General features: G+C 48.7%; 1 protein-coding gene across 1 annotated transcript in view; it reads left to right on the plus strand.

The window, feature by feature from the left end:
- Positions 1–22,098, plus strand: part of shank1 (SH3 and multiple ankyrin repeat domains 1) — a 122,735-nt gene that overhangs the window by 53,141 nt on the left and 47,496 nt on the right. The window contains exons 3-7 of the mRNA XM_066641938.1: positions 16,607–16,810; positions 18,384–18,455; positions 18,796–18,904; positions 20,199–20,353; positions 20,481–20,648. Coding sequence (XP_066498035.1) covers positions 16,607–16,810; positions 18,384–18,455; positions 18,796–18,904; positions 20,199–20,353; positions 20,481–20,648 — 708 coding nt within the window. The remainder of the gene's footprint in view (positions 1–16,606; positions 16,811–18,383; positions 18,456–18,795; positions 18,905–20,198; positions 20,354–20,480; positions 20,649–22,098) is intronic.

Below are 22,098 nucleotides of genomic sequence, written 5' to 3' on the forward strand. Positions count from 1 at the left end.
GGGTCTGGGTGAATTCAACTCTTTCCAGGGAGGATAGGAGCAGTAGCAGAAGTTTTTGGAAGTCTTTATGTCCTGAATGTCTTTATGGAGGGGAAGGATGTAAACATATTCTCTTAGGGCTTTATTGAACTGACCACTGTTCTGAAGTGGCCAAACCAAAACAGATGAGGGAAAGATGGAGAGAACGTTGCACTTCTCGTCCCTCCTTCTCTCTCTCTCTCCCTCTCCCCTGCTCCTTTCTCTCTCTCAGTATATCCATGTGTAATCCCTGCACATCCGCTCTGTTCTTCATGTTCTGATCATTTGGCCTCAATCAGCTGTAATAGCCGGTTAATCACATTTTAATGAGATTAGGGAGGAATGCGTGGTGCGTGCGCACACACACACACACACACATGATCCTTCATGTCAAGAGGAAAAGTCAGAGACGAATGACTGACACAGCTCAGCACAGTGGGTCTGAAAGGATGAGGATTTCTCAGTATGTCTGCAATGAGTAAAGGAAATAGATACAAAAGAGAAGACACTGCTAACCCCAGAGAGAGAGAGAGAGGGATTGGTGGATAGAAGAAGGGATAGAGGGAAAAGGAGAGGGAAGACTATTTCCCTGCAGACCTCATTAAAGACTTCTAATCCCTCCTGCACTCGCCCTGCAGGAAAAGACCTGAGAGAGCGAGAGAGTGGGAGAGAGAGAGAGAGAGAGAGAGAGAGAGAGAGAGAGAGAGAGGAGGATGGACAGGTAAACTGAGATAAATCTGATCTGCTGTGTGTATGAAAGGTTTTTAAGCTGTTATGTGTGTGTGTGTGTGTGTGTGTGTGTGTTTGGGGGATCTGCTAAGCCCCTTCTGATGTTTACACCATAAGTAAAGGAAGTAACAGCCGCTAGTGTCTCCAATCCTTCTTCACGGCGGATGGAGGAATCTGGAGTGTGTTTCTGTATCAGTACAATCTGTGTTTGGATCAGTTCTGTGTGTGTGTGTGTGTGTGTGTGTTCTTGTTGTATTTCTTTGTCTGTATCTATCCAGTCTCCCCAAAATATTCATCTGATTTGTAGTAATAACAGAAATATATATTATATTATATTATATTTCTAAAGCAATCAGTTTATTAAATTAAACAGCAGTGACAGGGTGAGTGTGTGAATGACAGGGTAATTGTGAGTGACGGTGAGTGTGTGCGTGGCAGGTTGAATGTGTGAGTGACAGGGGGAGTGTGAGTGATGGTGAGTGTGTGAGTGGCAGGTTGAGTGTGTAAGTGACAGGGTGAGTGTGAGTGATGGTGAGTGTGTGAGTGACATTGAGTGTGTGAGTGACAGGGTGAGTGTGAGTGATGGTGAGTGTGTGAGTGGCAGGTTGAGTGTGTGAGTGACAGGGTAATTGTGAGTGACGGTGAGTGTGTGCGTGGCAGGTTGAGTGTGTGAGTGACAGGGTGAGTGTGAGTGATAGTGAGTGTGTGAGTGGCAGGTTGAGTGTGTGAGTGTGAGTGTGAGTGATGGTGAGTGTGTGAGTGACAGGGTGAGTGTGAGTGATGGTGAGTGTGTGAGTGGCAGGTTGAGTGTGTGAGTGACAGGGTAATTGTGAGTGACGGTGAGTGTGTGAGAGGCAGGTTGAGTGTGTGAGTGACAGGGTGAGTGTGAGTGATGGTGAGTGGCAGGTTGAGTGTGTGAGTGACAGGGTGAGTGTGAGTGATGGTGAGTGTGTGAGTGGCAGGTTGAGTGTGTGAGTGACAGGGTGAGTGTGAGTGATGGTGAGTGTGTGAGTGACAGGGTGAGTGTGAGTGATGGTGAGTGTGTGAGTGACATTGAGTGTGTGAGTGACAGGGTGAGTGTGAGTGATGGTGAGTGTGTGAGTGGCAGGTTGAGTGTGTGAGTGACAGGGTGAGTGTGAGTGATGGTGAGTGTGTGAGTGACAGGGTAATTGTGAGTGACGGTGAGTGTGTGCATGGCAGGTTGAGTGTGTGAGTGACATTGAGTGTGTGAGTGACAGGGTGAGTGTGAGTGATGGTGAGTGTGTGAGTGGCAGGTTGAGTGTGTGAGTGTGAGTGATGGTAAGTGTGTGAGTGATAGGGTGAGTGTGTGAGTGGCAGGTTGAGTGTGTGAGTGACAGGATGAGTGTGAGTGATGGTGAGTGTGTGAGTGACAGGGTAATTGTGAGTGACGGTGAGTGTGTGCGTGGCAGGTTGAGTGTGTGAGTGACATTGAGTGTGTGAGTGACAGGGTGAGTGTGAGTGATGGTGTGTGAGTGGCAGGTTGAGTGTGTGAGTGACAGGGTGAGTGTGTGAGTGGCAGGTTGAGTGTGTGAGTGACAGGGTGAGTGTGAGTGATGGTGAGTGTGTGAGTGGCAGGTTGAGTGTGTGAGTGACAGGGTGAGTGTGAGTGATGGTGAGTGTGTGAGTGACAGGGTGAGTGTGTGAGTGGCAGGTTGAGTGCATGAGTGACAGGGTGAGTGTGAGTGATGGTGAGTGTGTGAGTGACAGGGTGAGTGTGAGTGGCAGGTTGAGTGTGTGAGTGACAGGGTGAGTGTGAGTGATGGTGAGTGTGTGAGTGGCAGGTTGAGTGTGTGAGTGACAGGGTGAGTGTGTGAGTGACAGGGTGAGTGTGTGAGTGGCAGGTTGAGTGTGTGAGTGACAGGGTGAGTGTGAGTGATGGTGAGTGTGTGAGTGACAGGGTAATTGTGAGTGACGGTGAGTGTGTGCGTGGCAAGTTGAGTGTGTGCGTGGCAGGTTGAGTGTGTGAGTGACATTGAGTGTGTGAGTGACAGGGTGAGTGTGAGTGATGGTGTGTGAGTGGCAGGTTGAGTGTGTGAGTGACAGGGTGAGTGTGTGAGTGGCAGGTTGAGTGTGTGAGTGACAGGGTGAGTGTGAGTGACATTGATTGTGTGACAGGGTGAGTGTGAGTGATGGTGAGTGTGTGAGTGGCAGGTTGAGTGTGTGAGTGACAGGGTGAGTGTGAGTGATGGTGAGTGTGTGAGTGACAGGGTGAGTGTGTGAGTGATGGTGAGTGTGTGAGTGGCAGGTTGAGTGTGTGAGTGACAGGGTGAGTGTGAGTGATAGTGAGTGTGTGAGTGACAGGGTGAGTGTGAGTGATGGTGAGTGTGTGAGTGGCAGGTTGAGTGTGTGAGTGACAGGGTGAGTGTGAGTGATGGTGAGTGTGTGAGTGACAGGGTGAGTGTGAGTGATGGTGAATGTGTGAGTGGCAGGTTGAGTGTGTGAGTGACAGGGTGAGTGTGAGTGATGGTGAGTGTGTGAGTGACATTGAGTGTGTGAGTGACATTGAGTGTGTGAGTGACAGGGTGTGTGTGAGTGATGGTGAGTGTGTGAATGGCATTGAGTGTGTGAGTGACAGGGTGAGTGTGAGTGGCAGGTTGAGTGTGTGAGTGACAGGGTGAGTGTGAGTGATGGTGAGTGTGTGAGTGACAGGGTGAGTGTGTGAGTGACAGGGTGAGTGTGTGAGTGGCAGGTTGAGTGTGTGAGTGACAGGGTGAGTGTGAGTGATAGTGAGTGTGTGAGTGACAGGGTGAGTGTGAGTGATGGTGAGTGTGTGAGTGACAGGGTGAGTGTGAGTGATGGTGAGTGTGTGAGTGGCAGGTTGAGTGTGTGAGTGACAGGGTGAGTGTGAGTGATGGTGAGTGTGTGAGTGACATTGAGTGTGTGAGTGACAGGGTGTGTGTGAGTGATGGTTGAGTGTGTGAGTGACAGGGTAATTGTGAGTGACGGTGAGTGTGTGCGTGGCAGGTTGAGTGTGTGAGTGACAGGGTGAGTGTGAGTGATAGTGAGTGTGTGAGTGGCAGGTTGAGTGTGTGAGTGTGAGTGTGAGTGATGGTGAGTGTGTGAGTGACAGGGTGAGTGTGAGTGATGGTGAGTGTGTGAGTGGCAGGTTGAGTGTGTGAGTGACAGGGTAATTGTGAGTGACGGTGAGTGTGTGAGAGGCAGGTTGAGTGTGTGAGTGACAGGGTGAGTGTGAGTGATGGTGAGTGGCAGGTTGAGTGTGTGAGTGACAGGGTGAGTGTGAGTGATGGTGAGTGTGTGAGTGGCAGGTTGAGTGTGTGAGTGACAGGGTGAGTGTGAGTGATGGTGAGTGTGTGAGTGACAGGGTGAGTGTGAGTGATGGTGAGTGTGTGAGTGACATTGAGTGTGTGAGTGACAGGGTGAGTGTGAGTGATGGTGAGTGTGTGAGTGGCAGGTTGAGTGTGTGAGTGACAGGGTGAGTGTGAGTGATGGTGAGTGTGTGAGTGACAGGGTAATTGTGAGTGATGGTGAGTGTGTGCATGGCAGGTTGAGTGTGTGAGTGACATTGAGTGTGTGAGTGACAGGGTGAGTGTGAGTGATGGTGAGTGTGTGAGTGGCAGGTTGAGTGTGTGAGTGTGAGTGATGGTGTGTGAGTGACAGGGTGAGTGTGTGAGTGGCAGGTTGAGTGTGTGAGTGACAGGGTGAGTGTGAGTGATGGTGAGTGTGTGAGTGGCAGGTTGAGTGTGTGAGTGACAGGGTGAGTGTGAGTGATGGTGAGTGTGTGAGTGACAGGGTGAGTGTGTGAGTGGCAGGTTGAGTGCATGAGTGACAGGGTGAGTGTGAGTGATGGTGAGTGTGTGAGTGACAGGGTGAGTGTGAGTGGCAGGTTGAGTGTGTGAGTGACAGGGTGAGTGTGAGTGATGGTGAGTGTGTGAGTGGCAGGTTAAGTGTGTGAGTGACAGGGTGAGTGTGTGAGTGACAGGGTGAGTGTGTGAGTGGCAGGTTGAGTGTGTGAGTGACAGGGTGAGTGTGAGTGATGGTGAGTGTGTGAGTGACAGGGTAATTGTGAGTGACGGTGAGTGTGTGCGTGGCAAGTTGAGTGTGTGAGTGACATTGAGTGTGTGAGTGACAGGGTGAGTGTGAGTGATGGTGTGTGAGTGGCAGGTTGAGTGTGTGAGTGACAGGGTGAGTGTGTGAGTGGCAGGTTGAGTGTGTGAGTGACAGGGTGAGTGTGAGTGACATTGAGTGTGTGACAGGGTGAGTGTGAGTGATGGTGAGTGTGTGAGTGGCAGGTTGAGTGTGTGAGTGACAGGGTGAGTGTGAGTGATGGTGAGTGTGTGAGTGACAGGGTGAGTGTGTGAGTGATGGTGAGTGTGTGAGTGGCAGGTTGAGTGTGTGAGTGACAGGGTGAGTGTGAGTGATAGTGAGTGTGTGAGTGACAGGGTGAGTGTGAGTGATGGTGAGTGTGTGAGTGGCAGGTTGAGTGTGTGAGTGACAGGGTGAGTGTGAGTGATGGTGAGTGTGTGAGTGACAGGGTGAGTGTGAGTGATGGTGAATGTGTGAGTGGCAGGTTGAGTGTGTGAGTGACAGGGTGAGTGTGTGAGTGTGAGTGTGTGAGTGACATTGAGTGTGTGAGTGACATTGAGTGTGTGAGTGACAGGGTGTGTGTGAGTGATGGTGAGTGTGTGAATGGCATTGAGTGTGTGAGTGACAGGGTGAGTGTGAGTGGCAGGTTGAGTGTGTGAGTGACAGGGTGAGTGTGAGTGATGGTGAGTGTGTGAGTGACAGGGTGAGTGTGTGAGTGACAGGGTGAGTGTGTGAGTGGCAGGTTGAGTGTGTGAGTGACAGGGTGAGTGTGAGTGATAGTGAGTGTGTGAGTGACAGGGTGAGTGTGAGTGATGGTGAGTGTGTGAGTGACAGGGTGAGTGTGAGTGATGGTGAGTGTGTGAGTGGCAGGTTGAGTGTGTGAGTGACAGGGTGAGTGTGAGTGATGGTGAGTGTGTGAGTGACATTGAGTGTGTGAGTGACAGGGTGTGTGTGAGTGATGGTTGAGTGTGTGAGTGACAGGGTAATTGTGAGTGACGGTGAGTGTGTGCGTGGCAGGTTGAGTGTGTGAGTGACAGGGTGAGTGTGAGTGATAGTGAGTGGCAGGTTGAGTGTGTGAGTGTGAGTGTGAGTGATGGTGAGTGTGTGAGTGGCAGGTTGAGTGTGTGAGTGACAGGGTAATTGTGAGTGACGGTGAGTGTGTGAGAGGCAGGTTGAGTGTGTGAGTGACAGGGTGAGTGTGAGTGATGGTGAGTGGCAGGTTGAGTGTGTGAGTGACAGGGTGAGTGTGAGTGATGGTGAGTGTGTGAGTGGCAGGTTGAGTGTGTGAGTGACAGGGTGAGTGTGAGTGATAGTGAGTGTGTGAGTGACAGGGTGAGTGTGAGTGATGGTGAGTGTGTGAGTGGCAGGTTGAGTGTGTGAGTGACAGGGTGAGTGTGAGTGATGGTGAGTGTGTGAGTGACAGGGTGAGTGTGAGTGATGGTGAATGTGTGAGTGGCAGGTTGAGTGTGTGAGTGACAGGGTGAGTGTGAGTGATGGTGAGTGTGTGAGTGACATTGAGTGTGTGAGTGACATTGAGTGTGTGAGTGACAGGGTGTGTGTGAGTGATGGTGAGTGTGTGAATGGCATTGAGTGTGTGAGTGACAGGGTGAGTGTGAGTGGCAGGTTGAGTGTGTGAGTGACAGGGTGAGTGTGAGTGATGGTGAGTGTGTGAGTGACAGGGTGAGTGTGTGAGTGACAGGGTGAGTGTGTGAGTGGCAGGTTGAGTGTGTGAGTGACAGGGTGAGTGTGAGTGATAGTGAGTGTGTGAGTGACAGGGTGAGTGTGAGTGATGGTGAGTGTGTGAGTGACAGGGTGAGTGTGAGTGATGGTGAGTGTGTGAGTGGCAGGTTGAGTGTGTGAGTGACAGGGTGAGTGTGAGTGATGGTGAGTGTGTGAGTGACATTGAGTGTGTGAGTGACAGGGTGTGTGTGAGTGATGGTTGAGTGTGTGAGTGACAGGGTAATTGTGAGTGACGGTGAGTGTGTGCGTGGCAGGTTGAGTGTGTGAGTGACAGGGTGAGTGTGAGTGATAGTGAGTGTGTGAGTGGCAGGTTGAGTGTGTGAGTGTGAGTGTGAGTGATGGTGAGTGTGTGAGTGACAGGGTGAGTGTGAGTGATGGTGAGTGTGTGAGTGGCAGGTTGAGTGTGTGAGTGACAGGGTAATTGTGAGTGACGGTGAGTGTGTGAGAGGCAGGTTGAGTGTGTGAGTGACAGGGTGAGTGTGAGTGATGGTGAGTGGCAGGTTGAGTGTGTGAGTGACAGGGTGAGTGTGAGTGATGGTGAGTGTGTGAGTGGCAGGTTGAGTGTGTGAGTGACAGGGTGAGTGTGAGTGATGGTGAGTGTGTGAGTGACAGGGTGAGTGTGAGTGATGGTGAGTGTGTGAGTGACATTGAGTGTGTGAGTGACAGGGTGAGTGTGAGTGATGGTGAGTGTGTGAGTGGCAGGTTGAGTGTGTGAGTGACAGGGTGAGTGTGAGTGATGGTGAGTGTGTGAGTGACAGGGTAATTGTGAGTGATGGTGAGTGTGTGCATGGCAGGTTGAGTGTGTGAGTGACATTGAGTGTGTGAGTGACAGGGTGAGTGTGAGTGATGGTGAGTGTGTGAGTGGCAGGTTGAGTGTGTGAGTGTGAGTGATGGTGTGTGAGTGACAGGGTGAGTGTGTGAGTGGCAGGTTGAGTGTGTGAGTGACAGGGTGAGTGTGAGTGATGGTGAGTGTGTGAGTGGCAGGTTGAGTGTGTGAGTGACAGGGTGAGTGTGAGTGATGGTGAGTGTGTGAGTGACAGGGTGAGTGTGTGAGTGGCAGGTTGAGTGCATGAGTGACAGGGTGAGTGTGAGTGATGGTGAGTGTGTGAGTGACAGGGTGAGTGTGAGTGGCAGGTTGAGTGTGTGAGTGACAGGGTGAGTGTGAGTGATGGTGAGTGTGTGAGTGGCAGGTTAAGTGTGTGAGTGACAGGGTGAGTGTGTGAGTGACAGGGTGAGTGTGTGAGTGGCAGGTTGAGTGTGTGAGTGACAGGGTGAGTGTGAGTGATGGTGAGTGTGTGAGTGACAGGGTAATTGTGAGTGACGGTGAGTGTGTGCGTGGCAAGTTGAGTGTGTGAGTGACATTGAGTGTGTGAGTGACAGGGTGAGTGTGAGTGATGGTGTGTGAGTGGCAGGTTGAGTGTGTGAGTGACAGGGTGAGTGTGTGAGTGGCAGGTTGAGTGTGTGAGTGACAGGGTGAGTGTGAGTGACATTGAGTGTGTGACAGGGTGAGTGTGAGTGATGGTGAGTGTGTGAGTGGCAGGTTGAGTGTGTGAGTGACAGGGTGAGTGTGAGTGATGGTGAGTGTGTGAGTGACAGGGTGAGTGTGTGAGTGATGGTGAGTGTGTGAGTGGCAGGTTGAGTGTGTGAGTGACAGGGTGAGTGTGAGTGATAGTGAGTGTGTGAGTGACAGGGTGAGTGTGAGTGATGGTGAGTGTGTGAGTGGCAGGTTGAGTGTGTGAGTGACAGGGTGAGTGTGAGTGATGGTGAGTGTGTGAGTGACAGGGTGAGTGTGAGTGATGGTGAATGTGTGAGTGGCAGGTTGAGTGTGTGAGTGACAGGGTGAGTGTGTGAGTGTGAGTGTGTGAGTGACATTGAGTGTGTGAGTGACATTGAGTGTGTGAGTGACAGGGTGTGTGTGAGTGATGGTGAGTGTGTGAATGGCATTGAGTGTGTGAGTGACAGGGTGAGTGTGAGTGGCAGGTTGAGTGTGTGAGTGACAGGGTGAGTGTGAGTGATGGTGAGTGTGTGAGTGACAGGGTGAGTGTGTGAGTGACAGGGTGAGTGTGTGAGTGGCAGGTTGAGTGTGTGAGTGACAGGGTGAGTGTGAGTGATAGTGAGTGTGTGAGTGACAGGGTGAGTGTGAGTGATGGTGAGTGTGTGAGTGACAGGGTGAGTGTGAGTGATGGTGAGTGTGTGAGTGGCAGGTTGAGTGTGTGAGTGACAGGGTGAGTGTGAGTGATGGTGAGTGTGTGAGTGACATTGAGTGTGTGAGTGACAGGGTGTGTGTGAGTGATGGTTGAGTGTGTGAGTGACAGGGTAATTGTGAGTGACGGTGAGTGTGTGCGTGGCAGGTTGAGTGTGTGAGTGACAGGGTGAGTGTGAGTGATAGTGAGTGGCAGGTTGAGTGTGTGAGTGTGAGTGTGAGTGATGGTGAGTGTGTGAGTGGCAGGTTGAGTGTGTGAGTGACAGGGTAATTGTGAGTGACGGTGAGTGTGTGAGAGGCAGGTTGAGTGTGTGAGTGACAGGGTGAGTGTGAGTGATGGTGAGTGGCAGGTTGAGTGTGTGAGTGACAGGGTGAGTGTGAGTGATGGTGAGTGTGTGAGTGGCAGGTTGAGTGTGTGAGTGACAGGGTGAGTGTGAGTGATGGTGAGTGTGTGAGTGACAGGGTGAGTGTGAGTGATGGTGAGTGTGTGAGTGACATTGAGTGTGTGAGTGACAGGGTGAGTGTGAGTGATGGTGAGTGTGTGAGTGGCAGGTTGAGTGTGTGAGTGACAGGGTGAGTGTGAGTGATGGTGAGTGTGTGAGTGACAGGGTAATTGTGAGTGACGGTGAGTGTGTGCATGGCAGGTTGAGTGTGTGAGTGACATTGAGTGTGTGAGTGACAGGGTGAGTGTGAGTGATGGTGAGTGTGTGAGTGGCAGGTTGAGTGTGTGAGTGTGAGTGATGGTGTGTGAGTGATAGGGTGAGTGTGTGAGTGGCAGGTTGAGTGTGTGAGTGACAGGATGAGTGTGAGTGATGGTGAGTGTGTGAGTGACAGGGTAATTGTGAGTGACGGTGAGTGTGTGCGTGGCAGGTTGAGTGTGTGAGTGACCTTGAGTGTGTGAGTGACAGGGTGAGTGTGAGTGATGGTGTGTGAGTGGCAGGTTGAGTGTGTGAGTGACAGGTTGAGTGTGTGAGTGACAGGGTGAGTGTGAGTGATGGTGAGTGTGTGAGTGGCAGGTTGAGTGTGTGAGTGACAGGGTGAGTGTGAGTGATGGTGAGTGTGTGAGTGACAGGGTGAGTGTGTGAGTGGCAGGTTGAGTGCGTGAGTGACAGGGTGAGTGTGAGTGATGGTGAGTGTGTGAGTGACAGGGTGAGTGTGAGTGGCAGGTTGAGTGTGTGAGTGACAGGGTGAGTGTGAGTGATGGTGAGTGTGTGAGTGGCAGGTTGAGTGTGTGAGTGACAGGGTGAGTGTGTGAGTGACAGGGTGAGTGTGTGAGTGGCAGGTTGAGTGTGTGAGTGACAGGGTGAGTGTGAGTGATGGTGAGTGTGTGAGTGACAGGGTAATTGTGAGTGACGGTGAGTGTGTGCGTGGCAGGTTGAGTGTGTGAGTGACATTGAGTGTGTGAGTGACAGGGTGAGTGTGTGAGTGACAGGGTGAGTGTGTGAGTGGCAGGTTGAGTGTGTGAGTGACAGGGTGAGTGTGTGAGTGGCAGGTTGAGTGTGTGAGTGACAGGGTGAGTGTGAGTGACATTGAGTGTGTGACAGGGTGAGTGTGAGTGATGGTGAGTGTGTGAGTGGCAGGTTGAGTGTGTGAGTGACAGGGTGAGTGTGTGAGTGATGGTGAGTGTGTGAGTGGCAGGTTGAGTGTGTGAGTGACAGGGTGAGTGTGAGTGATAGTGAGTGTGTGAGTGACAGGGTGAGTGTGAGTGATGGTGAGTGTGTGAGTGGCAGGTTGAGTGTGTGAGTGACAGGGTGAGTGTGAGTGATGGTGAGTGTGTGAGTGACAGGGTGAGTGTGAGTGATGGTGAGTGTGTGAGTGGCAGGTTGAGTGTGTGAGTGACAGGGTGAGTGTGAGTGATGGTGAGTGTGTGAGTGACATTGAGTGTGTGAGTGGCAGGTTGAGTGTGTGAGTGACAGGGTGAGTGTGAGTGATGGTGAGTGTGTGAGTGACAGGGTGAGTGTGTGAGTGATGGTGAGTGTGTGAGTGGCAGGTTGAGTGTGTGAGTGACAGGGTGAGTGTGAGTGATAGTGAGTGTGTGAGTGACAGGGTGAGTGTGAGTGATGGTGAGTGTGTGAGTGGCAGGTTGAGTGTGTGAGTGACAGGGTGAGTGTGAGTGATGGTGAGTGTGTGAGTGACAGGGTGAGTGTGAGTGATGGTGAATGTGTGAGTGGCAGGTTGAGTGTGTGAGTGACAGGGTGAGTGTGAGTGATGGTGAGTGTGTGAGTGACATTGAGTGTGTGAGTGACATTGAGTGTGTGAGTGACAGGGTGTGTGTGAGTGATGGTGAGTGTGTGAATGGCATTGAGTGTGTGAGTGACAGGGTGAGTGTGAGTGGCAGGTTGAGTGTGTGAGTGACAGGGTGAGTGTGAGTGATGGTGAGTGTGTGAGTGACAGGGTGAGTGTGTGAGTGACAGGGTGAGTGTGTGAGTGGCAGGTTGAGTGTGTGAGTGACAGGGTGAGTGTGAGTGATAGTGAGTGTGTGAGTGACAGGGTGAGTGTGAGTGATGGTGAGTGTGTGAGTGGCAGGTTGAGTGTGTGAGTGACAGGGTGAGTGTGAGTGATGGTGAGTGTGTGAGTGACAGGGTGAGTGTGAGTGATGGTGAGTGTGTGAGTGGCAGGTTGAGTGTGTGAGTGACAGGGTGAGTGTGAGTGATGGTGAGTGTGTGAGTGACATTGAGTGTGTGAGTGACAGGGTGTGTGTGAGTGGCATTGAGTGTGTGAGTGACAGGGTGAGTGTGAGTGGCAGGTTGAGTGTGTGAGTGACAGGGTGAGTGTGAGTGATGGTGAGTGTGTGAGTGACAGGGTGAGTGTGTGAGTGATGGTGAGTGTGTGAGTGTCAGGTTGAGTGTGTGAGTGACAGGGTGAGTGTGAGTGATGGTGAGTGTGAGTGGCAGGTTGAGTGTGTGTGTGACAGGGTGAGTGTGAGTGATGGTGAGTGTGTGAGTGGCAGGTTGAGTGTGTGAGTGACAGGGTGAGTGTGAGTGACATTAAGTGTGTGAGTGACAGGGTGAGTGTGAGTGACATTAAGTGTGTGAGTGACAGGGTGAGAGGGTGAGTGTGTGACAGGGTGAGTGTGAGATGCTTTGCGTAGGGCGTTTTCCTGTGTTGTATCCAATGATACTGGGTTAGGCTCCGGACTCATCACCACGCTGATCGTGATGAACCAGTGACAGAAGAAGAATGAATGAAATATCAAATCATTTCTAAATCTAAAGTATATTCCACTATTTAATGTGTTTTTCTGAACCAATAAGAACACTCCAGATGAACAGTGTTAGACAGTGTAAATACCAAGGTCTGTGTCTGAAACTGTGCCATAAATATATCATTTACATTTGCGTGTATTACACTGTAATTACTTATTATTTACAAATTTATGTCGAAACACACCATCTGCTGCTCCTGTTTCAGCTGTGTGTGTGTGTGTGTGTATTTCAGAATACATGCCGCATACACATAGTTTATGCATGCACTTACACGTAGACACACCCCTAGCCCTGCATGCATACACACACACACACACAAACACACACACACACACACACACACACATACAGTGTACTGTGGTGCTCGGTCACCGAGGGACTGCTGAGATGTTTCCATGGTAACCTGCAGCTTGCTCCTCTAATGAACCGGTTGCCATGGCAACGGGGGTTGGCTGTGCACAAAATGAGAAAGTGAATAAAAAGAAGTTTTACACTCCTCACCACCACTAACACACACACATACACACACACACACAGAGGCACCTACACACTCTCCCACACACATTCACAGAGACTTATTTACACACACAAACACATACTTTCTTTCTTTCCTGAACAAGCTATAGATACAAGCAAATCTGTTCAGGGGGAAGAGTAAGGGGGTGTTATTTCACACCCTTTTTTACCCCCTAACCACACCAACTCTTCCACAGCCTTCATTTTTACCCAGTTACCACACCCACTCCTACAAATTTTATATTTCATATTTACTTACTATTAACTAGTAGCCACACCCACTCCTACAGCCTTCATACATTTACTCAGTAACCACGCCCACACCAGCAGCCTTCATATATTTACTCAGTAACCACGCCCACTCTTCATTTTACCCAATCACCACAGCCAGCCCTCCCCAAACCCTCATACCCAGTGACCACGCCCACTTCCCCATCCTTCATAATTTTACCAAGTAACCACCCCCACTACCAAAAGTTTCATATTAACTATTAACCACGCCCACTCCCCCACCATCAGTTATACCAAAAGACCACACACACTTTTGTAGCTTTCTCACTTTTACCAACAAACCACACCCCAGCTGTTATACACTTACCCCAGTAACCACGCCCACTCATGACCAGCCTTCACTTTTACTTAGCAAAATATTCTTATTACCTGCATAATTACCAGAGACCACACCTACTCCTCCAATAACCACGCCCACTCCTCCAACTTTTATACTTTTACCAAAAGACCACTCCCATATTTTCACACGCTTTAATAATTTTACACGCTAACCACGCCCACTCCTCCAGCCTTCATACGGTTACTGTGATCATTTTCTTAGTGTTATTTTATTTATTTGTTTATTATTATTATTATTACAAACCGGATTCCAAAAAGTTGGGACATTAAACAAATTGTGAATAATTATTATTATTATTTGATTGGCTGTCCTGTATTGTGGATGGGCGGGGCTAAAGTGCTGTAGATGAATGAATAAACACCAGAAAAATCAGTAAAATGAAGTTTCAAATCAGCGTGTTTCATGTATGAACTGGAGACTGAAAATCTTGAACTGTGTGCTTCGATGCTGCATTTTCTGAGAGACGTGGCCCTTTAGAGGAAGACGTAGAGACCGTGGGAACAGAATGGAACATATGCAGCTCGAGCCCTGGGTTCATCCTGCCTCAAGGTCATGCTCAACTCTGTTTTCCAGCTGTTCCCGCACATCTGTTTGAGTCCGGTCGCTGTGTAGCTCTGTCTGTATGATGGCTCTACCGCGCTTCGTCGTGCCAAACTCACTTCACACACTGTGCCAGGCCTCGTAGCCTAGTTCTGCTGCGATTTGTATTCCTCACGCACGCCTCTGAGTCCTCCTGCAGCCGAGGAGCGTGTGTAGCAGTCAGCCCAGCGCTGCTGTGTGTGTGTGAGTATGGTTCTGAGTCCGGAGATGAGTTCTGATGGACGGTTTCTGATCCACAAGCCTCTAATCCACCGCCTCCTGCGGTTTCACCCGCTCGGCCCTCACTCCGGCCTCCTCAGAGGTCTCAGAAATCACACAGTCGCCACCTAGTGTCTGAATCTCAGCACTGCCACTGTGTGCTGTATTAAAAATATGCATCGCAGACTTGGCCGAGCAGACACACGTCACGGTCTCTGCCTACTACAGCAGGAAAAGAAATTTGACTGACACACAAAGGGGCCACTCACAATCCAGACGCAGACAGCCAATCAGAACGCAGCTGACAATGAGGCCAGATTAACGCACTGAATGCACAGACTCTCTGTCAGTTTGTGGGCGGAGACTAAGCCCATCGAGGATGTCAATACCAAGCCTGTTCAATACTCAATACTGTTACTGTACTGATTTTATTAAATTACAAAGAAGTGCTTCAATATTCCACACAGTCTAATATTTTCTAAAATATGAACATTAAGACACATAAAAAGCTGCTGTGTTTAATATGAGCCGAGCAGAGCTCTCAGATCTTTAGGAACTCGTCAGTTAGTCCTGCCTCAGGTCAAAACTAAACATGGAGAGGCAGCGTTTAGCTCCTATGCCGCTCATAAACAGAACCAGATGACTGAGAATATTAGAAGAGCCCCGACTTTAGACACTTTTAAATCAAGGCTTAAACATTCCTGTTTGAGCAGCTACAGCTCAGTTTAAATAATTCTTCACTTTTATTTCTGTAACGGCATTTTATTTCTTTTCTTTTATTGTATCATTTTAAATTGTTTTAATAATTTTTAATCAGTGGTGTCGCAGTCACACAGCTCCAGGGACCTGGAGGTTGTGGGTTCGATTCCTGCTCCGGGTGACTGTGTGGAGTTGGTGTGTTCTCCCCGTGTCCGCGTGGGTTTCCTCTGGGTGCTCCAGTTTCCTCCCACAGTCCAAAAACACACGTTGGTAGGTGGATTGGTGACTTAAAAGTGTCCGTAGGTGTGAGTGTGTGAGTGAATGTGTGTGTGTGTGTCTGTGTTGCCCTGTGAAGGACTGGCGTCCCCTCCAGGGTGTATTCCCGCCTTGCGCCCAATGATTCCAGGTAGGATCTGGACCCCCCGCGACCCAAAATTGGATAAGCGGTTACAGATAATGAATGAATGAATTAATTCATTAATTTTTAATCATTTAATAATTTTACTCTTTTTATGTAATTGTTTTATTGAACTTTTATGATTTTATTCTGGCTCTTAATTTAAGTTTTTTTTTTTTTTTTTTTTTTTTTTTTTTTTTTTTTCTGTATAACACTTTAAATTGCTTCTGTATGAAAGGTGCTCTATAAATAAACTTGCTTTGCCTAAAGTAATCTGGCAGTTCCTCTGTCTGTGAGGCCACTCACCTTCCAGTGTTTCGTCTTCCAGTCCCAGTAGGTAGTGAGGAACCAAACACTTAAAGTGTTTTGTGATGCACTCATTATGGGATGGAAAAAAGGATATTAGTTTTTATTTCTATTTGTCCTTAAATCCCTTTTACTGTCACCACTAACACAACGCTGAATGTTAAACACACATTTAACATCATAGTTTGTAATATTTGAATGTCAGAGGGCGACACAATGGTGCAGCAGGTAGTGTCTCTGTCACAGCTCCAGGGTCCTAGAGGGTGTGGGTTCGAGTCCTGCTCCGGGTGACTGTCTTTGAGGGGTGTGGTGTGTTCTCTCTGTGTCCACGTGGGTTTCCTCTGGGTGCTCCAGTTTTCACCCACGCTCCAAAAACACACGTTGGTAGGTGGATTGGAGACAAAATAGTATCCATAGGTGTCAGTGTGTGAGTGAATGAGCGTGAGTGTCACTCTGTGAAGGACTTGTGCCCCCTCCAGAGTGTGTTCCCACCTTGCTCCCAGTGATTCTGGGTAGGCTCCGGACCCACCGCCGCCCAGAACTAGATAAGGGTTACAGACAATGAATGAAACCACATTATTTGTTTAAGAGAGCTGTGCGAGTGTAAAGAACGTTTTAAAGGTTTAAAAGTCCATCAATCTGTCGTAAGGTTCTTTACATATTTAAATGTATCAGCAGAAATGGTTCTTTTTGGAACCTAAAGTGGTTCTTCTATGGCACCGGATTACTGGTTACTTAGGTTGCTGGTTCGATCTCCAGTGCCAGCAGGTCATGACTGAAGTGCCCTGCCCCCTAGTGTTCACTAGTGTGTGTGTGTATGTGTATGTGTGTGTGTGTGTGTGTGTAAATGTTTGTTTCACTGCACGGATTGGGATAATTGCTGTGAGGGACATTAGCGGTTCTTTTCTGTCTGTGTGTATTCCTCACAGGAACAGCCGACTCGCTGTGGTGGTATCGATCAGCCACAGAAATGGATAACTCTCTGGATATCTTTGTCCACCGTAGTGAGACAGTTGAGGTTGTAATGTGATTGGTGTGAAATTCCTGTCTCATTTTGCGCTGCGGTCAGCTCGGTTTTGTTGTGCTGAGGTGAGAAACGCTCTGAGAGAAGACCAGTCTCAAAACTGTGAAAAATATATGAGGCAGACATCTCTCCTGTTTCATGAGCGCACTGGAGCACTCACTTCTCTGCCTCAAAGCTTTAAATAGGTTTTGTGACATCTCCCTAAAGGGTAGTTTACATCCTCTCTCTCTCTCTCTCTCTCTCTCTCTCTCTCTCTCTCTCTCTCTCTCTGCAGAAGTGCTTGCGCTTTAACCCTGAAGCCACCGTGTGGAAGGCGAAGCAGCAGGTGCTCTGCAGCCTGACCGAGTCTCTGAGAGACGTCCTGAACTACGGCCTCTTCCAGCCGGCCACAGACGGACACGACGCCAAGTTCCTGGAGGAGGAGAGGCCGCTCAGAGATTACCCACAATCCTTTGAGAAAGGGGTGCCCTACTTAGAGGTAACATTTATTAAAGTAAGGAATGACAAGGTGATCCAGGCACAAATTTAGGCCTGAACCACATCATATATATAACTCAGGGAGGAGCTGGTTCCTTTTAAGGGCAGAGGTAGTTTATTGGGTGCATTAGGTGTCGGGGTAGTTTAGAGCAGGGGTAGGTGATGTGTGTGGGGCCCTATCTCATTCACAGCTGTGAAAATCACATCACGGACTGTGAAATTTGACATTTAAGTAGTGTCTGGATTTCACATGGTTCTTATTCACTTTCAGTTGCCTTGTGAAAATCACTCTGACTGAGTTTTTCTTTCATTGTTCAGATTTTAATTGTAAATAAGAATATGTTGTTAATGATTTGTCTGGGTAAATGAAAGGTAAATGTAAACAAAGGCAAATAAAGCAGATCCGGCACTATTATCTGTATGGAGACGAGTCAAAGGAGAGAATAATGCAATGTGGATTTCATCGACCAGCAGCTGATTGCTGAAAGCACAGCAGATCTTTGACCCGGTAACTGTTCTTTATCTGACAGTGGCTGTAAATCGGCTGACTAAAGTCATTCCAGAATTTGACAGAAACTGCAGGTTGGAGTTACCCATCTACCAACGTGTCACACAAGACGCAGACGCAGCAGTGCCAGTGTTATGCTACTGGAAGTCGTTTCAGTCGAGACTCCCGTGTCTTGCAAAACTATCATGGCACTGCCTGTCCATCCAAACCCACTCTGTGGAAGCAGAGAGAGCTGTGTCCAAACACAGGAGTATTTTCGTCTCTGAGACAGAGCATGGAGCCGAGCGCCGTTCCACAGCGGGATGTTCTAGGCTTTAGTGAAGGCTGTGTTTGTAACTACAATTATTTACGAGTTACAAACATTACAGTATGACTGCTGTGAAATGTGTGTGAAATTAAGTACATTTTCCTGAGAATACTGTACTGTGTTTTGGGTAGTTAATACTAGGCCTAGACTGTGTGTAGTGTAGTTAAGATTAGGACTAAGGACTAAGATTAAGTCTAACTTCTCTTTTCTGTAACTGTAAGCTCTGTAAGCAGGAGCAGGTTTGGACGAAGGCTCTGATGAAGGTGGCTGAGATGGTCCACATTTGGACCGTCATGTAATTGGTCGTGAATGTGCGTGGTAGGATGCGGTCCTGAGATCTTGCGTTACCTTGGTGATATCTCGCTTCCTCACCGATGTGAGTCATGAAAGGTCTTATTCAAAAGCAAATACTTATGGGCAAACCACACAGCTGCAGGTTTAATGCTGAACTGATGAGAAGCGCTTTGAGATCCCAGATTAGGTTTTAACTTGAAATCTAACAGTGAGAAGGCTCTGGCCAGGTTTGCACTACGATAGTGGCCCTGTTTTCCGAAGCATTGCACTGTTAATATTGCAGTAGCAGGAGGACAGAGACTCAGATTTGCGGTTCCTTCACCCTCCACCATGGGCCCAGTGTGTTTTCAAGGATATCGGGCAAAAATCAGAGAAATCACTGCTGTGTCCTTGGCATCCCACAACCACAGTCTCATTCAGTCTCTGATGGACTCACTGTTTCTCTGTGTGTCTCCCCCAACACAGTTTCGCTACAAAACCAGAGTCTACAAGCAGACAAACCTCGACGAGAAACAACTCGCCAAACTGCACACCAAGGTACTGGGCCCAGAGCCTGAACGGTTTTAATTGGATAGTCAGATAAGGAGAATTACATTGTGTGTGTGTGTGTGTGTGTGTGTGTGTTTAGCATTGCTCCCTTGTGTGTTTGCGAGGGGTAATTTGTGCACACATCCATGGATTAATTGCTTGCTGTTTCACAGTCAGTGTTTGTGTGTGTTTATATGCCTGAATGGGTGTGTGTGTGTGTGTGTGTGTTTTCTCGCCTGAATGAGCTAAAATGTCTAACAGTTAGTCCTCAGAGCTTTGGCAGACCCGACTAGTCTGAATGTGGCGGCTCATTCCTTGTCTTTGCCTCTGTCTCTGGCTCCCTCTGCAGGCCAGTCTGAAGAAGTTCATGGACTACATCCAAACGGGATCAGTGGAGAAAGTCGCCAAGTTTCTGGACAAAGGGCTTGACCCCAACTATCATGACCCTGACACTGGAGGTGAGAGTCATCCACATTTTCACTTGAGCTTTTAAACCGAGCCAGGCTTAATTCATAATAATTAACCATTGACCACACTGGAGAACTTTATAACTTTACGCTATCGACATCTGTAGTTCTGCATACTTTGTTACCCCCCTTTTCCCCTGTTCCTCAGCGTTCTGGACCCCCACAGAGCAGGTGTGATGTGGTAGTGGATCATTCTCAGCGTTGCAGTGACACTGACGTGGTGGTGGTGTGTAGTGTGTGAGTGGATCAGACACAGCAGTGCTGCTGGAGTTTTTAAACTCCTCAGTGTCACTGCTGGACTGAGAATAGTGGGTGGTGTCCTGTGTCCTAGGAGTAGAGGGCGACCGACACACACTGTGCAGTCACAGATGAGCTACTGTCTCTGACTTTACATCTACAAGGTGGACCAACGAGGGAGTAGTGTGTCTGATCCACTCGCACCAGCACAACACACACTAACACACCACCACCACGTCAGTGTCACTGCAGCACTCAGAATGATCCACCATCCAAATTCTACACCTGAGGATACGGCTTCCACCTCCAAGGGGACTAAGTGTTGAGTGTATCTTCTCCACGCAGGGATTCAGAGCATTAGGGATTCTGATAAAAGACATGTGTGCAGTCTGTGATCCAGGTTTGGAAGGGTCCTCTCTGGTGATAGGGAGTGTATTAGGAGGCTCCTCCAGCTCTGAATAATTTAAAGCTGCTCAGGCTGTACTTCACACATCCGCATTCAGTGTCATGAATATTCAGTGAGCATCTTAAGGACACGCACAGGTGCATCTGTATACCTGAGTTGGGCTGATCCTCTACACATCCCGCAGAGGGTTAGCTGTGTCCAGGATCCTAGAAAACTATCCTAGAAAGTTTCTAGACTCACTCATTCAGAATATATTCATGTAGACATACTGTAACTACGACCAACTTAAGATCTACCACTTTAACTAAAGAATGATAAGAGCTACACCTTCCCAAATCCCCAGTTTCAAGCACTCCGCGATTTTCCCTTAGGATATTATTCATTCATTCATTTGTTTAGTAATTTGTTCATCCATTCCTGCAGTCATTTAATTATTCATTCATTCATTCATTTGTTATTTTATCCATTCATTTGCTCATTTGTTCGTTCATTCATTCATTCATTCATTCATTTATCCATTAATTTGTTCATTTATCCATGAATTCAATCATTTGCTCATTAAATCATTTGTTCATTCATTAGTTCATTTATTCATCCGTCTGTGGGTATGTGTGTGTGTGTGTTTGTGTGTGTGTGTTACAGAGACCCCCCTCACAATGGCGGTGCAGTGTGAGCCTGGGGCCGGAGAAGTCATCAGGGTCCTGGTGATGGGTGGCGCGCACATCGACTTCAGGGCCAAAGATGGCCTCACGTCCCTGCATAAGGCGGTCCGAGCCCACGCCCACACCGCCCTGCTGGTGAGATACACACACACACACTCACACTCACACAGACACACACAGACACACACACACACACACACACACACACACACACACACACACACAAATCCCCCCTGTCCACTCTCTCTATCTTTCCTGGCAGACCTTGCTGTCTTTGGGAGCGTCTCCTGACTATAAGGACCGCCGTGGGCTGACGCCACTTTACCACACTGTGCTGACAGGGGGCGACACCTCCTGTTGCGAAACACTCCTCTTTCACAGAGCCAAGCTCGGGCTCCGGGATGAGAACGGCTGGGATGAGACACATCAGGTACACTGTCACTGGGTCTGAAACTGTACCCTGTTCACTGCGTAGTGCACTATTTTTGGGTTCGGCCATTTTGTAGTAGTTATTTTCAGGGCACACAAACAATCCAACAATGCACTGCATAAAATACTGAACTACCCATGTACACTAGCAGATAGCAGATTACCCATAACGCACTGTGTTGTTTGGTAATAACCCGCATGAGGTAGTGTTCGAAATCACTTCCCTCCTGACTTTAGTTCCCTATAATAGTGCACAATATAGTGAATAACATAGGGAATAATGAATAGGGAGCCATTTCTGACTCAGGGTGTGTGTGTGCGCGCACGTGTGTGTGTGTGCGCTCGCATGTGTGTGTGTGTGTGCGTGTGTGTGTGGGGGGGGGGGTGTGTGTGTGTGTGTGTGTGGGCGTGTGTGTGTGTGTTTGTGTGTGTGTGAAGCTGTTATTGTCATTTGACATTTGGTCTCACTCTTGTTCTGTCTCTCTGCCTGTCTTACTCTCTCCCCATCATCTCTCCACCCTCCCAGCCCCTCCATCACCCCATCACTCCACCCGGAAAGGGAAGCAGCAGAGGTACACAAGCATCCTTTCTTCATTTCATCTTCACCGGGCTGTTAATTTGTGTGTGTGTGTGTGTTTTGGAGGGGGGCTGCCTGTTTAAAAGAGATGTATTCTCCCCCTTTTCCAAAGGTGAAAACAGTTCTGTGACCTGCTTTGGTCAAAACACCACAAGGACTAAACCCTACAGCAGTGTTTGCCCGCTTTCAGCACCTGCTCCTTTATAATGAGCATAATAGAATATAATGATAATAAGCCGCTCACTGTTCACCCCGACCCCAAGTGCACAGCAGTGAGGAACGAGGAGCAGAAGTTCTGGTTTTTAGCCGTTTTCACTCAGTTTCGTCGTTTTTACTCAATGCTCTTATTTCTCTGAAGCTGGGATTTGGAGCCCAATTGGAGCCATATTTGGGAACTGAAATCTGACCAAATCAGACATGAAGGGTCAGGGACTTAATTATTTCATGCCCAGTCTGCGATGCAGTTTTACAGCTCTGTACACTATGTATGTATTGACCAGAAGCGATTGCTCTAAGACTGCAAGGGAAGGTCAGCTTCCCCTAAAATGTCAAAAAATAAGTGATCAAATATATACTGTTGTGTGTACATGTCAGTGAATAAATATGCACTACAACGTGCTCAACCTTTGTTCAGAATCAGCTTCTTATCACTGGTAAAGACACAGCATTCCTCTCAATCATTCGCGCAGCTTCACAGTGCTTTAAACAGTGAGGACACTGAGCATCCACAGGGTTCAATAGCGAAGCAGCGAAGTGCAGCAAAATGAGACGAGTCATTGGATAAATGCTGGGCTTTGTCCCGCCCATCGGACGCTCAGCATCTCTGGGGGTCTATGGGGCAGTGACTTCTATCGCAGTTTCTGTCCAGCGGGTG

Source organism: Hoplias malabaricus, chromosome 13 (genome assembly GCF_029633855.1).
Source record: "Hoplias malabaricus isolate fHopMal1 chromosome 13, fHopMal1.hap1, whole genome shotgun sequence".
NCBI lineage: Eukaryota > Metazoa > Chordata > Actinopteri > Characiformes > Erythrinidae > Hoplias > Hoplias malabaricus.